This window comes from Gracilinanus agilis, chromosome 3 (assembly GCF_016433145.1).
Source record: "Gracilinanus agilis isolate LMUSP501 chromosome 3, AgileGrace, whole genome shotgun sequence".
Lineage (NCBI taxonomy): Eukaryota > Metazoa > Chordata > Mammalia > Didelphimorphia > Didelphidae > Gracilinanus > Gracilinanus agilis.
The window spans coordinates 90,946,590-90,962,459 of NC_058132.1; the positions used below are offsets into that span (position 1 = coordinate 90,946,590).

Below are 15,870 nucleotides of genomic sequence, written 5' to 3' on the forward strand. Positions count from 1 at the left end.
ATGTTCAATGATTATACAAATGAATTAACTTACAAGAGACTCATTGTACTCCAACTAAAATAAAATACTTTTGGTGCTCTGCAGATACACTTAAGAAAGGAATTTGCAACTGTATACAGAGAACAATGTACATCAAATGGGTTGCCTGTAGTAAAACACATTCAGACGGAACTAATCTTATATATGACTATGTGTTAATTGGCAGATAAATCCAAATACTAACTTACTTGACTTGTTTAGGATATGGAATGACTGCCCATTCAGATTGAAAACAGCCTATATATTTGCATTGGCTCATATCATCTATTAACAACTAGCTCAGATTATAGAAATTTGGTACAAAGGGGAAAAGCACAGAAAGGATTAAAATAGCATAAAAATCATTCCCTTTGGGAATAATCTTTAAAGGCACAAAGAGATTCATCACATGGATTATCAGCATCCTTAACTTGGTTTGACTTCAGGTAAGAAGCACAGTTGACAATCAATCATGCAGTAACAATTCCAGCCAGACTCAGGAATAATCAGATGGGAACATTTCTATTTAAAAGGAAATAACAAAATTGTTCAAGTAAATTGGAAGGGATTCCAATAGGCTGTCCCTTTAGTTTTTCCCAGATAAGGACTTCTACCTATAACAGTTAAGGGTCACACTCCTGAGCAACTTGTGATTTTTTTCTTTGATGGTGGATAAATGACTTAATGGTCTATCAACTATATCTGAATTCAAATTTTAAAATAATATTAATTGCTGTCCCAAGAGCTTTTACCTTCAGTGGCAAATTTCATTAACTATAGCTTAGGGTTGAATGCAATTAAGCTTAATCTCATGGAATAAACAATAAAATAATAAGAGTTTACTAGGACTCATACACATCTGAGAGATTTCATTTAATTGTCTTCTTTTTCATCTTAAACTCATCCTGGTATAAAAATCAGGCTTTAAAAATCATTTCTATGCAAATTAAAACAACTCTGAGGTACCACCTTACACCTAGCCAACTGACCAATATGACATCAAAGAAAAGTGATAAATGTTGGAGGGGATGTGGCAAAATTGGGACACTAATACATTGCTGGTAGAGTGGTGAATTGGTCCAACCATTCTGGAAGGCAATTTGGAACTATGCCCAAAGGGTTTTAAAAGAATGCCTACCCTTTGACCCAGCCATACCACTGTTGGGTCTGTACCCCAAAGAGATAATAAAGAAAAAGACTTGTTCAAAAATATTTATAGCCATGCTCTTTGTGGTGGCAGAAAATTGAAAAATGAGGGGATGTCCTTCAATTGGGGATTGACTGAACAAATTGTGGTATCTGATGGTGATGGAACATTATTGTGCTGAAAGGAATAATGAACTGGAGGAATTCCATGTGAACTGGAAAGACCTCCAGGAAGTGATGCAGAGTGAAAGGAGCAGAGCCAGAAAAAAATTGTACACAGAGACTGACACTGTGGTACAATCAAATGTAAAGGACTTCTCTACTAGCAGCAATGCAATGATGATCCAGGACAATTCTGAAGGACTTATGAGAAAGAATGCTATCTACTTCCAAAGAAAGAATGGAGTAGGGATGAAGAAGAAAGCATATGATTGGGGGGTAACTGGGTAGCTCAGAGGATTGAGAGCCAGGCCTAGAGACGGGAGGTCCTAGGTTCAAATCTGTCCTCAGACACTTTCCCAGCTGTGTGACCCTGGGCAAGTCACTTGACCCCCATTGCCTACCCTTACCACTCTTCTGCCTTGGAGCCAATACACAGTATTGACTCCAAGATGGAAGGTAAGTGTTTAAAAAAAAAAAAAAGAAAGAAAGCATATGATCAATCATGTGGTTTGATGGGGATATAATTGGGGTTTTGATTTTAGAAGATAGCTCTACTACTGCAAATATGAATAACATGGAAATAGGTTTTGAAGGATGATATGAGTATAACCCAGTAGAACTGCTTGTCTGCTTTGGGAGGGGGAAGAAGAGAGGAAGGGAACTGTATATTATGTAACCATGGAAAAATATTCTAAATTTTTAAAAAATCATTTCTCTATCATAAACAGATGCACATTCTCATTAATCCAGGTTCATGGTTTAGAAATTCCATAATCCAAGCAAGCTCTTTTCCTAGAGCTAGTGACTTTGCTCACACAAATGAAAAATTTACATATAAAGGAATTCTGCAAGGTTTTTCCTTTCAGCTTTTACACACAATAATTACCATTTTTTCTTTCTTTTCTCTTTCTGTAGCTGGGAAGAGAACTGTTTTAAAAATTCAAATGAATAAATGACAAAAAGGATAACAGTTTACAAATTAACCTTAGCTCATTCTTATTTTAGCACTTAAAAAATTCAAACTTTTTATCCTCAAACCTACAGCTCAAAACAAACTACAACTTTCTTTCTGCCTCAACCCCTCAGGTTCTTAATTAGAACTGACACATTACATTTCCCACAATGGGCTTTAAATAAAAGCTAGGTGGCCTAGTGGATTGAGAGCCAAGCCTAGAGATGGGGGAGTCCTAGGTTCAAATCTGCCTCATATACTTTCTAGCTGTGTCAACATGGAATCTAGAAGCCCCCAAGAAGCTTGTAGCCTAATAAGATTTGATGACCCCTCAGTTTAGTTAGCTTGAAGGTGAAAGCCTAAAGTTTGACCTTGACTCCTAAGAGTCTGTCCCTGAGGGAAAGTCCAGCTTCAGAAGGCTCAGACTAACCATAAACTTTAAAGCACTTTAGGTGAGTGGGCTAATCCCATCAGGTGTTAAGTATCTCTTTTGTGCCTTTAGGCCAAAGTCCTTTACGGAGGTAGCCCAGCCCTAGGCTGGATCCTTCCCTTTTGTGTCCATTGTAAAGCATCAGCCCCTCCGGGTTATTCCTATCTGGGACTCCTCATTTTCCTTTGCTACCATTGAAAAGCCAATCAACTATATTCTCCCATCCTCAGTCCCCAGGTTCCCCTAGAAAGGTGTTTGAGCTTCCCACTTTTATGGCTCCTCAGAGTTATCAAACTAGCTCTGTTGGCTCTTCCAGGGGTCAGTGGCCAGAGCAATGAGTTTCTGGGTTTTGCATGAGTATGTAGTGTGCAGCTCTATGTGGAGCCTTAATTTAGCACTAAACCCCTTTCCTTAATTAAGGAGTGTCTTTTTTTCTGACTATTTAATAGTTGTGTTTTTTCCTAGTCAACACTGGGCATATCATTTAACTCTCACTGCCCAGCCCTTAGTACTCTTCTGCCTCGGAACTAATACTTAGTACTGCTTCTAAGACAGAAAGTAAGGATTTAACAAAATAAAATGAAGTAAAAGAAAAAGGGGGAAGGTCCAACAGCCAGGTCTCTTGAGTTCACAAAAGCTAAGGAAAGATCAATGACCTGGGTCTAGCAAACTCCAGAAACTCAATTAGCTACTTAAATCCCCTTTACAGGACAATTCCTAAGCTTGGGGAGGCCACTCTTGCTTATCCCTGCAATAATTGTTATTGGGTGTTTTTTTGTTTTTCTTTAACTCTTACCTTCTGTCTTGGAACCCCATATAAAGTAAGATAATATGGACTTAGACAACTGGTGCTGGGTGCCCAGTGTGAAAGGCAATTCTTGGTTCTCTTTGAGTTCACACTTGTGAAAAGGGAATCCTTTATTCTCTTTGCCTAGTTGGAGTTAAAACTTTGGTTAACAATAACTTGAGTACCCCTCCTTGATACCTCCTTAGATTGTGAAGACAGGATTAACTCTTCTTTGTCCACCTTTTGATTGAATCAACACAGGCTTGAACTAGGTAGAGGAGCTCACTAACTACTTGATGAATTCACACTCTACTTGTGCTAGGTGAGAAACCAGTAAGATAATGGGAGAGCTCCACCCTTTTCTACTAACTCAAAAAGCCAGAAACTTTTGAATTCTTTTAAGAGTTCACACACTCAAAAATGTGTGAATCCAAAGGGAACAATTCAGACAATTTGGAAACTGTGATTGGCCCCTGTGAAAAGGGGCAGGGCCAGGAAACCACCATAAAAGCCATGAAAATCCCTGAGCAGTCAGTGTGGTGAAGTTGACTCTAGTGGAGAGTGTCTCCTGGAGATAGTCTTTGAGGGAACTTCACTGGACACTGAGGCTTGGATTCTGACTTCTGGACTACTTCCTTGGGTGAGTGAAAAGGGCTGACTTCTTTCCTAGTTTCCTAAGAGACTAGCTTCAGTTTTGGAGGGCCTCAGTTGCTCACTACTGACCCTTCTGGTTAAGGATTAATATAGGTATTTTCTCTAACCTCTCTCACATTTCTTTACTTTATTGTTTCCCCTCTAATTTGGTAAGTAAACTTCCAACTTGAGATATAATAATCTCACATAATTTAAGTCCAACCACTGCATTTAACCCTTAAACCAGGGTCATAGCTAGGAAGTGTTAGAGGTCAGATATAAACCCAGGACCTCTCATTTTCAGGTTTTCTATCCACAGAACCATTTCCCTGTTTCTAGCAATGGATTCTTGATACCATGGCTTCATTGCATGGCCATGTGACTTTCTGCCAAAGGGACTTGTGCTCTTGAGTGTGTTTGGGCTCCCCAACAGTAGATGGTACATGTCCAGTCTAGAAACTAGAAAGAGAAGCCCGGGCCTGGGGAGACTTGCTCAGACCCTGAGATAGGTCCATTTGTGCTGCTTTGGGAGCATTTGGTAAAGAGTTCTCTTGATTGAAGAGAAGACTAGAGCCTTCCTCTAGTACTTTATGCATAGGAAATAATTAGGAGACTGATGTGATTAACTGATCAAGAGAGTGGAGGCTCTTCTTTGTTTCTGAGCAGCCAACACTTGGATGCCCTCAGAAAGTGTCTCAGAGTTCCCTGTAACTTAATGAGGTGCTAAGCTGGGAATAGAACTAAGCCCTGAGTGGTCCTGGATGGGGGCTGACAGAGGCCATTTTCTAGTGTGCCTCTCACTGAGAGGGGATGAATCCACACCATTTTCCACGAATAGGAAAGGGGTGGAGATAGCTGGGGAAAGTATAGAAAAGCCCAGGACTGGCTCAGTGGGAGACATCCCTATTTAGAAGGGAGGCCCTGGCTGGAGCTATATTCCTGACAGAAACCTCCAGGGAGCTATCAAAGGTAAGTTTCCTTCTGGGAAAATGCCCTTTTCATTACAGATCTAGGAAAGCAGAGTGCTGGCTTTTGGAGAGCCCGAATGCCAGTGTCATGGCTCCATGATAATGGCCAAATTTCTTATTCTGTCTAAACTCCAGTTTCCTCAGTGTTTTCCTATGTATTCAGTAGGCAGGCAGGCAGGCAGTGAACAAGCATCCATGAAGCATGGAGTACCAGGTGGTGAGCTAAGGGCTGGGGATGGATAGAAGGGCAAAACCATGGTCCCTGTTATCAAACAGCTGCCATTCTAATGGGGAGCCTGGATGCAAACAGCCCTGTGAATAGACAAGGCATCCATCCTGACAGAGAGACTAGAGGGCAGAAGGGCAGGATGAGGAGCCCGGGAAATTAATATGTAATCCTGGAAGTAATAGGGAATGCCACTGTAGTTCTGCTGAGCAGGGAGAAGAGAATTGGACCTTGGGAAGATGGTAGTTGAGAGTCAAAAATGGATATGAGTAGAAAAGTCTTCAGGCAGGGAGACCAAACAGAAGGCTATTGCAGTTGTCCAGGTGTGAGGGAGGGAGGACTCTCACTAGTGTGAGATGTTTGATGGTGTGAGCACAGAGCAGGGGGCACTTATGAGAGATGGAGGTCTTAAGGTAGGATTGACAAGACTTTACAACAGAATGGATCTCTGGGATGAGGGCAAGTGCAGAAATGAGGCTGGCACTGAGGCCAGGAGCCTGGGTGATTGTAGAATTGTGATGCCCTGCACAGTAATAGGGAATTTTAGTACTAGGGAAATAGAAAAGGGCTTGGAAGGAATAATAATAACTTTGTTTTAGAAATGTTGGGTCTGAGATAGCTATGGGACAGTCAGGTTGAGTGGCCCCAAAGGCAGTTGGTGATGCAAAAGGGAAGCTTAGCAGAGGGGTTAAATTGTGAGTGCAGATGATCCCTGAAATGAGGCTCAGCTGATGAGATTCACCATGAGATGGTTCAGATCAGGGATTTTTAACTTTTTTGTATCATGGATCCCTTTGGCCTTCTGCTGACCCCATAGACCCATTCTTGCATGGATCCAAGACCTCTTAACTTAACTCAGGAAACTGGCAGGAGAAAACAAGAAGTTTGCAGTAATGATGACTCCAGGATCATAAGGAGATGGACTAGGAGTCCTGGAGCTCACAAAAGGTTTGGAGGTCATCTAGTCCAACCTTCCTCATCTTTCTGATGAGGACATTGAGAATCAGAGTTGAAAAGACTTGCTGAAGATCATATGGTAAATGGCAGAGCTAGATTCAAACCCTGGTCCTTTGTTTCTGAGCTGTCTCCAAAGACCCTTTCCACTCCCTGAATTAATTTCACTGCCTCTTTTTATTGGCCCAAGTGAATTCATGGGTAACCCAGGATTCCCACAGAGCAGTTCTCACCTGGCATTTTTGTCTGGCTGAAGAGGGACTTTCTGCAGGATCTTTCTTGTGGATCTTTCTAAGAATGGAAACCATCATGAAAAGCTGTCCTGATAGTTAACACATTTTGTAGCTGCAGTTTTACAATCATTTTGAGGTGTATCCTCTTATTGAGCTCATGTGGTGTTTTCTTGGCAAGTATACTGGAATAGTTTGCCACTGACTTCTCCATCCCATTTGACAGGTGAGGAAACTGAGACAAGAAGGATAAGGTGACTTGCCCAGGGTCCTCCCTGACCAGATTTGAATTCACAAAGAGAAGTCTTCTTGACTCCAGGCCCAGCACTCTATCTACTGCTCCACCTAACTGACATGAACATATTTAAAGTAAAGTCAAAGCAATGATTATTCTCTTTGTTCCTTTTGGCCACCATCTTTCCCAGATAGTTTGGTTCACATTTTAAGTCCACTTGCCTCTCTCTCACCTCATCCAGCCTCCATTTCTTCCCTTTCAGATTCCATCTCCTTAAAGAGGAATGTGGTTGCCTTTCCTTTCTCTGCCCAGAACCTGTGTTTTAGGGAACATCAAGGGGGCAGAGGAGGGGAGAACAGTGTGATAACCAGATCAAGGGGAAGTCTTTAGACAGTATTCCCTGAATAGGACAGGCAAGGAAGGCCAGTAGCCACTGCCCAGGGCCATATTGCTTTTTCAGCCATGGAACACAGACATTCATTCTCCCCCTTGCAGGCCCAAGGGGTGAAATAGAAATCCCTGAGACTCAGCTCAGAGCTGTGGCTGGCAGAGTTGCATCTTCCCAGCTCCCTGGCTGCTTCCTCCTACCCATCTTGCTCTTGCTCTCTCCTCTCTCCCCAGCTGAGCTTTGTACAGCATCATGGCAAACATCAGCCCCAGCATCTGGATTGGAGATGATGAAGCAGGCTATGACTTGGACTGTTTTTGCATCCCGAAGCATTATGCTCAAGATCTGGAAAAAGTCTTGATCCCTCATGGGCTCATCATGGACAGGACTGAACGCCTGGCACAAGACGTGCTGAAGGAGATGGGAGGCAGCCCCATTGTGGCCCTCTGTGTCCTCAAGGGGGCCTATAAGTTCTTTGCTGATTTGCTGGATTCTATGGAGACCCTGAACAGGAACAGAGACCAGTCCAACCCCGTGACTGTGGATTTCATCAGACTGAGCAGCTACTGTAATGACCAGTCCACAGGGACAGTCACAGTGATGGGGGGAGCTGATCTCTCCAGCCTAACTGGCAAGAATGTCTTGATTGTGGAAGATATCATTGACACGGGGAAAACCATGCAGACTTTGCTTTCCCTGGTGGAGCAGCATCAGCCAAAGGTGGTGAGAGTAGCCAGCCTGCTGGTGAAAAGGAGCCCTCAAAGTGGGGGATACAGACCAGACTTTGTGGGCTTTGAAATTCCAGACAGATACGTGGTGGGATATGCCTTTGACTACAATGACTACTTCAGGGACTTAAACCATATCTGTACCCTGAGTGAGACTGCCAGAGACAAGCATGCCTTGTGTAGAGAAGCTCTGAAACACTCTGGGGAGACCCAACCACGAGACATCTGGACCCCCAGTTAAATTTGTCCCCTGTTTCAGCTCTTGTGAGCATGTGCTTATTAAAGCTTTTTGCATCCACAGAACTCTGTCTTGTGTGTTTTATCCTTTAGGAATGTGATTGGAACTACACAGCTTAAAAGAGACATGACTTCTCCTGGGGAGAAGGGATGGACTTGCTGTGTTTGATTTAGGAATGGGAAATGACTGAAGCCACACTGACTGCTGAACAAATGGAAAGAGTTAAGAGAATTGTGAATGTGATAGATTCAAGAATATGAGGATATGTTGATTGTTAAATAGGTGATTTCATGAAAAGAGAGATTGAGTTTTGGCAGTAAACACCTTTTCTTGGTCAAAAGAATTTCAATATTTGTTCCACTTCTGTTACAGAACACGAGAGATTTGATTATTTTCTGTTACCTTCATCTATCTCCTGGATTTACACAGTCATTTCAAGAACTTTGGCAACTGTTGCTAAGGGGGGGATTAAAATGGAAGTAAAAGGTTTATTTACTGAGATGTAGAAAGAAAAGCACCCCCAACCCATATTCCACTGAGCTGTCTCAGTCTTCTGGATTATTTCCTTTCTATGCACAAAGTCAAGAGTCATTTTCTTTTTTAAGATGAATTGTCTCTGAAACCTAGAACACTTTCCTTTTTAAATCAATAATGTAAAATGCTTAAAAAGAAAGGCTTTTCTTAAAAAGTAATGCTATTCTTTGATGTGGCACATGACTTTGGAGACTCATACTAGGAACCCAATCTCAGCTCTTTTCAGTGGCTCCCCTCAAGGCCTAGAATGGAAAAATTGTCTTGTGGTCAGTCATTTTGGCCTCTCAAGGTGACAAGTGCCTACCTCCTCCCATGTGATTCTCAGGCCATCCCCAGGCCTGTCTGAACCCCTCCTGAGACTCTGGGGCTTTCTCTATCATCTTCTCTTACATCTTCTGTTACTAGTCATTGCCTCAAACCTCAACCCACTCTGAAATCATCAGGACAGGAACAGAGAGGGAGCAGAGAAACCAGTGAAGAGGCTGACTATGGCCAGAATCAGGGTTGTTTTGTGGAATTACAGTATAGCTTGCACCTTCCCGGGTACATAAAGGGGGTGGAGGGTGGTGGGGTTATAGAGAGAATTATGGGGTGAGAGGGTCAAGTGAAGGGCAAGCAACAAGGGAGGTGACAGCTGTGGTCCTTGAAAGGAAGGCCCTCAGGGTGTGGGTGAGAGGGAGGGAGAAAAGGTTGACTGAGGGAGGCCATACTTTGATGCTGGGAGGGGGTTCCATTGATGAATCCTCTTAGTAATTCAAGCTAGATGGTCTGAGAGGTGAAGACTTTACACTGGGGGATTGGGGACTTGAAACTTCCACCTATCCTATATTTAGAGATGGAAGTTGAAGCAATGGAGGTAACTGTTACCTGGGGGAGTTGGAGCACATGGACTTGGGGAGAAGATTTTTAGGCCAATGAGGGGAAAAGAGGTAAATAGAGGCGGGTAAAGAGAAGAGTTGGGCAATATGGGCTTTGTTCTTATTGAGAAATATGATTGAAAATTCATCTCTGGGAGGACCTTGAAAAGTTGTGTCTAAAAACTAAGATGGCCTGGCCACATTCGACATATTTTTGTCTTCTGGGTTACAATAAACTCCTTAAAATTTTTCTCTTCATAGCATTACCTCATGTTTGAGGACTTTGGGGGAAAATTGCACAAAAAGGGTTTGGAATGTTGGAGAAAGAGAGGATTGTCAATGAAGGCAGTAGGAAGAGGCAGGGGAGAGACTGAAGAGAGTGACAATTGTTCTCTGAAAAAAAAAAAAAAAAAAAACTCTTGCCTGGACCTCAGGACAAGAGGGAGCTTCTCTGCCTCTCAGGGTAGAAATTTACCTCTATTCCTGGGGTTTTCCCAACTGTTTCTCTTCCTGGATACCTGTGGATTTGACCAAAAGGATTTGAAGGGGGCTTTAGAGCATTAGCCTGAAGAGACAGGCTAAACCAGCTGTGAAGGCCAGAATCTCTTTTCCTCTTACTATCTACTGCTAAAAACTTTGAATTTATAAAAGCTAGGGTAGATATAGTTCAGATTAGGAAGAAAGAAAACTTCCATAAGCCTGTGAGCCCTGGACTCAGCTCAAACTCTGATAGAGGCTTGAAAACCAATCTGTGTTTAAGGTTGAGGGTAACCCCTAACTTCCCTCTATCCTAATTCTTTCCCTTAAGGACTTGTTATTAAACCAATTTAGTTAAAAAAACAGTCAGATAATCTTTTGTAAGGGTGAAAGTGGTCAGAGTGGGAGAAGCCATTGGTTCCCTGATCAGTCAGTTGGTTTTCTCTGAGGGTTAGCTAATTGATACTCTTGGCTAACCACAGGAACACCTTCTCCGGATTTCCCTTTCTGATTTTCCTTTGTAAGAGAGTTTTTTTACAGGACAAGAACATCTTTTAGCACTAGAAGTGAGTCACAATGGAAAAGTGCCCTCTATGGGGCAAACTTTATAAGGCATTGGAAGAAATGTGTACTATCTCACAAAGCAAAAATAAACATTCTGAAAAAAAAAAAAAAGATAAACAAGAAAACTATATTATGATGAAAGGAACTATAGACCATAACCTATACCGTTAAGTAATAAATTTAGATGTACCAAATGTTTTCCCAACCAAATTTATAAATTTCTATGCTTTAAGAAAACATGGAGAATAATATAAAATTGATAGGAAACTTCAGTACCCCTTTATCAGTGTTGGATATGTCTAAGACCATAAACAAAAGGGAAAATGGGGAACAACAGATTTCTGGAGAAACTAAAGTGAAAAAAGAAATATGGCTTCTTCTAAATGGGACAACCAAAAAAATACAATTCTCACTACCACATGGAAGTTTTACAAAAATTGATCATGTACTAGAGCACAGAGATATCATAAACACTTGCAAAAAAGCAGTAATCATTGATGTATCCTTTCCAGACTGTTAACTTGGAAATAACAAAGAACTACCCAAGTAGTCAGAAAAACCACTCTTTAAGAAAGGGATAAGTCCAATATTTGGCCCATTACTCAGAGTCTAGTGCTGAAATTTTTACAGGGTCTACACACTGGACTCTGGAGACATTTTCTCTGAGAGTGACACCATGCTAGATGATTCCAAGGAACAAAAGAATTTGGGGGACTTATATACCTTTTGGGAAATCCAGGGACAGGGAAATGTGATTGACATTACCAGGGTTACAAGGAAATGGGAATGTTGTAACTACTGACAGAGTACAAACAAGCATGGAAAAGGAACCATAGCCAGAGGCTAGGATGTAAGGGAAGGAGCTATTTACAATGGATACTAAAAGGATGGTACCTGCCCAGGTGTGGGTCTTCTTGGCAAAGGGTCTCCGATACAATGGGGAAGACTACCTAAGAAAAAAAAAAAGAGTACCTTACCTTAGACCCCTCTAACTGGGATTGTTATTTACCCTAGGGTCCATTATTCAGTCTGAAACAGCTAACCTCAGATTCCCTTCGGGGTGGATTCTCATGGGAACAAAGAACCAGTACAAGCTTTGGAGTCTCCAATTTATCAGCTTGTCCTAAAACTTGGCTTCCATCAGATCTTACTAGTCTACAAGTTTGGGGTTTCTAGATTCCATGTTGACAAGACCATAATACAAAAAAATGTAGAATTTTGTTCAGGGATCACAAACAAAAGATACTGACACAAATGGAGATTAGAAAAATTTAACTGAATGGATCAAAGAACACATCATAGAAAGAGCAAATTATGTTAAAGAAAATAATCATGTTAAAACAAAATACCAGAATTTCTGGGAAGCAATTAAAGCAGTCCTGAGTGAAAAAATCACATCTTTAAAAACACACATAAATGAAAATAGGTAAAAAGAAGATTAATGCATTGAATATGCTTTTGAAAAATTAGAAAACCAACAAGTAAATTTAAAATAAGCACAAAAGAGGAGATATTAAGAATGAGAGGAGAAATAGATAAATTGAAAACAAAAAGCTGATTTTTTAAAAGATAAAATTGATCAATCAATAGCTCATCTGATTAAAAAGAAAAGAGAATCAGATAAAAGAACAAATGAACAAGGTAAAATCACAATAGAACCAGAACAGGAAGAATCATCAGAATACATAGTTATTCCTAACAAAAACAGAAGGTAAAAGAAATCAAATGCCTTTAAAAAGATAAATACCTAAACTTTCAAAAGACCAGATAGAGTCTTTTTTTTTTTTTTTTTTTTTTTTTTAAGCCTGACCTTCTGTCTTTCAAGGGATACACTAAGTATTGATTCAGAGGCAGAAAAGTGGTAAAGGCTGGGCAATTGTGGTTAAGGGATGTAACCCTTACTGTCTATCTATGTGACAGCATCTCTGGTCAGATTTCAGATAGAGATCTTGAATAACCCAATGTCATAAAAGGAAATAGCTCTAGTCCTAAAAGAAAAACCCTTTTCTCAGTCAAGTTCAAAAGTCTGAGGTCTCCTGGAGGAAGTAAAGGTGGGGTTAAATAATATGATCACCTCTAGCCCCCAGGATATTTGACAACCACTTTAATCTGTGGGGATTCCTGTTTTGTTTACCCATAAACAGAAATTCAGCCAATGGTACCTAAGAGGATACCCATCTCTAGGGATAGACCTCCTGTCTTTATGCCTCCTCAAAATCAGGAGGTGATTGTCTCCCCAAATAGACTGTTAACCTGAGTGGGGAAGTCCTGATTGTCTATCCAAGATTACTGGGGGCAGTTGAGGTCCATAAAGCAATTAACTTTCCTTAAATGTCAGAGAGGGTCATGAGCAGCCACACCTGAAGGCCAAACCACTTTCCTCAGCTATAGCTTCCCAGATGCCCTGACCTCTTTCTTTCCCAGCTCAATAAAAATGTTTTTGTTTGTTTGGTGTTTTCCATCTCATCTGGGTTGCTCAACCACCTGAGGAGGGAGAGGTAATAGGCCAGGCTCAGTTCAAGATTAACTTGCATCTTCTGGAGTAGGACAGGCAGCCCACAGTTACCCTCTGTCTTCTCTGGAAAATGGTGGGGTAAAGAAAGGGAGTACAAATTTTTTGGACATCTACTACATACCAGGCATTGTGCTAAGTACATTAAAAGTCTGACAACATTTGATTTTTATAACAACCCTGCTAAAGAGGCTGTTATTGTTCCCATTTCAAAATTGAGGAAGATGAGACAAAGAGGTTAAGTACTTGTTCAGAGTCACAGAGCTAGTAGGAGTAAGAGCTAGGAGAGCTCTCTACCCTGCCAAGAAGATTGGAGCCTTCCTTTGTCTAAGTATCTTACACATTGTGTGTGTTTAGAAGACTGGTGAGCCCAATTCATCAAGGTTGTAAATTCCCTCTTCATCGTTTCTGAGGAGTGACCTCTTTGATGCACTCAAAAAGCATTTGGGAGTTCAATGTTCGTTAAATGAGGTGTTAAACAGAGAGGGTTAGAAACAAAGTACTGAGGCTTGGGGATTAGTGAGAGAGAAAAAGGGATTTTTCTACTGTCCTGACCCTGAGGAATTTGGGAATTCACCCCTTTCCTTACCTGAATGGGAAAGGGGAGGAGAATAGTGGGAGTAAAAGGAATATGAAAGTGACTCAGTTTGAGAAGTCCCTGCTCAGATTCTAGATTCCAGTTGGAGCTGTGATTCTCACTGAGAAGCAAGCTTCCTAATAACACATCAAAGAGAAGATGCTTTTTTTCCCTTTCACTTCTGCCTAAATTGAGATTTAGCCTTGTGGGAAGGGAATTCCCCTCCCTATTATGTGGCTTTGTTTGACTCCATCAATCAGTGACCTGAAGATTGTTTACTATTGAGATGTGCAAGTACCCACAAACCCTCAGAGAAAGGAAGTTGAAACCAATGAGAAGAGAAACTGATCTCACAGTTTGATGCCCAGGGGGCAGTGCCAGCCAAATTAAGGAACTATGACTGGTTCCTGAGATGTGAAATGAGAGAGCTAGTGGGTGGAGAAAACTGCTTATAAGGTGAGACCTTAAAAGGGAATCCTTTGTTCCCTTTGTCTATTTGAGTTAACACTTTGGTTAACAATAATTTAAGTACCTCTACTTAGTACCTCACCAGATTGTGAAGACAGGATTAACTCTCCTTTTTCTACTTTTGAACTGAATCAACAAAAGCTTGAACATCCTACTTAGCACTAGGTGGAGGAGCTCCCAAGCCACTTAGAGAGCTCCACCCTTTCAACTCAAGACAGTCAGGAAATGAGAATTCACACCCTCAGAAACTCAATCTGCCAGGAATCTGTGAATCCTTTTGATAAGAATTTACACCTCCAGAAGGTGAGAAGTGGATCTCACAGACACTGCCCTGTGGGCAGTGCTAGACAGTTTAGAAAGTGTGATTGGCTCCTGTGAAGAGGGGACGGGACAAGAGGTCACCATAAAAGCCATGGAATCCTTCAGCTTGGGGCTGGTCTTGTGGAGATTGACTTCTGGGGATTGTCTTCTAAAGATAATCTTTGAGGGAGCTTTGCTGGAGACTTTGGCTTGGATCTTGGCTTCAACTTGGTTCAGACTCTAGACTGCTTCATGGGTAAGTAATTGGCCTTTCCTTGCTTCCTGGAGAGAGATTAGTTCCTTTCCCTCTTGGAGGAGGCAGCTTTGGTGGGACACCTGGTCCTCTGGTTGAGGGTTAACAAGCCCTAGCAGGTTGAATAGTGCATCTTCTCTACTTTTTTTTTTTTATTTATTTCTCTACTTTCAATCTTTCCACCTCTTTTGTAAATAAAAACTATTAAAAGTCATTTTGACTTGAGCTCTAATATTTTAAGTTGGTGACCACAAGATTATTTTAGAATCCTCAGGAATCCCTGTTGCTAGTGAGCTTCAATCCATCAAACAGCAAATAGGTAGTAAGCTAAGCTACATTTCCCTCTCTTTTCTATCACTACTTTGAGTAAATTAACTTGTTATAGCTACTAACAGCCTCATCATGCAATCTTAATTATTACAATTTGGTGATCACAAAAGTTTGATGAGTATTCTCATTTTCTTCAGTTTCTTCACTTTTTTACTCTCAAAACTATTCTTAAGTAAATTAGTTAGTAGCTGTTAGATTGGCTAAAAAAAAAAAAAAAACACCAAGGCGCCAAACTGATTCAGGAATGATCAAAGCTACTACCTCACAGCCCAGAACTCCGGATTGGTGAAAAAGTTTTAAGTATTGGGGGAAGGAAGCACACTTAACTTTTTACTTTTTCCCCAAATAGAGCCAGGTTTGGGGAATTAAGCTCTGACTTCCTGACCCAAAAATCAGGAGTAACCCAAATCTCCACAGTTTCTAGCCCTTTAAAGGAGATTATCTTGCTCCTGGGAGTCTGGGTTTTCTCTCTTTTTTTTAAGGCCCAGTGCCTCCAGCATTAGCTTAGGTACAAGGTGGGGAGTTGGGGAGAGCAGCAGTAAGATCTCTAAAGCTGCTCCCTTGACCCTGCAAAACATTTCAGAGCCTACTAAGGGCAAAATCCAAGCAGGGGATCCTGGCCACAGCCTGAGCTCTCCACCCAAGTTTTTTTGCATCTCCAGACCATTTTTTTCTCTGCCTTTTGCCCTCCCATGCCAGCTCAGTGAAACAGCTCCCTGCAAAGCCTTTTCCCAGTAAAGCCTCAGAGTCCAGGAGACCATCAGAGCTCGTGCCCAGCCCCCCAACCCTGTTGGCCCCCTTGGAAGCATGTGGCCATTGGCTTTTTAACCTTGATAGGGAGAGGAAGGGAGAGAACTCTTCCCAAACTCTTAGCTAAAACTTAGTACCAGCTGGTGGTAGAAA

At 41.4% G+C, this 15,870-nt stretch overlaps 1 protein-coding gene across 1 annotated transcript; it reads left to right on the plus strand.

Moving 5' to 3' along the window:
• The first annotated feature begins 7,381 nt into the window (after nucleotides 1–7,381).
• Nucleotides 7,382–8,139, plus strand: LOC123238761 (hypoxanthine-guanine phosphoribosyltransferase-like). Its single transcript, XM_044665966.1, has one exon. The coding sequence runs from the start codon at nucleotides 7,382–7,384 to the stop codon at nucleotides 8,096–8,098; it is 717 nt and encodes a 238-aa protein (XP_044521901.1). The 3' UTR covers nucleotides 8,099–8,139.
• Nucleotides 8,140–15,870: the final 7,731 nt, after the last annotated feature.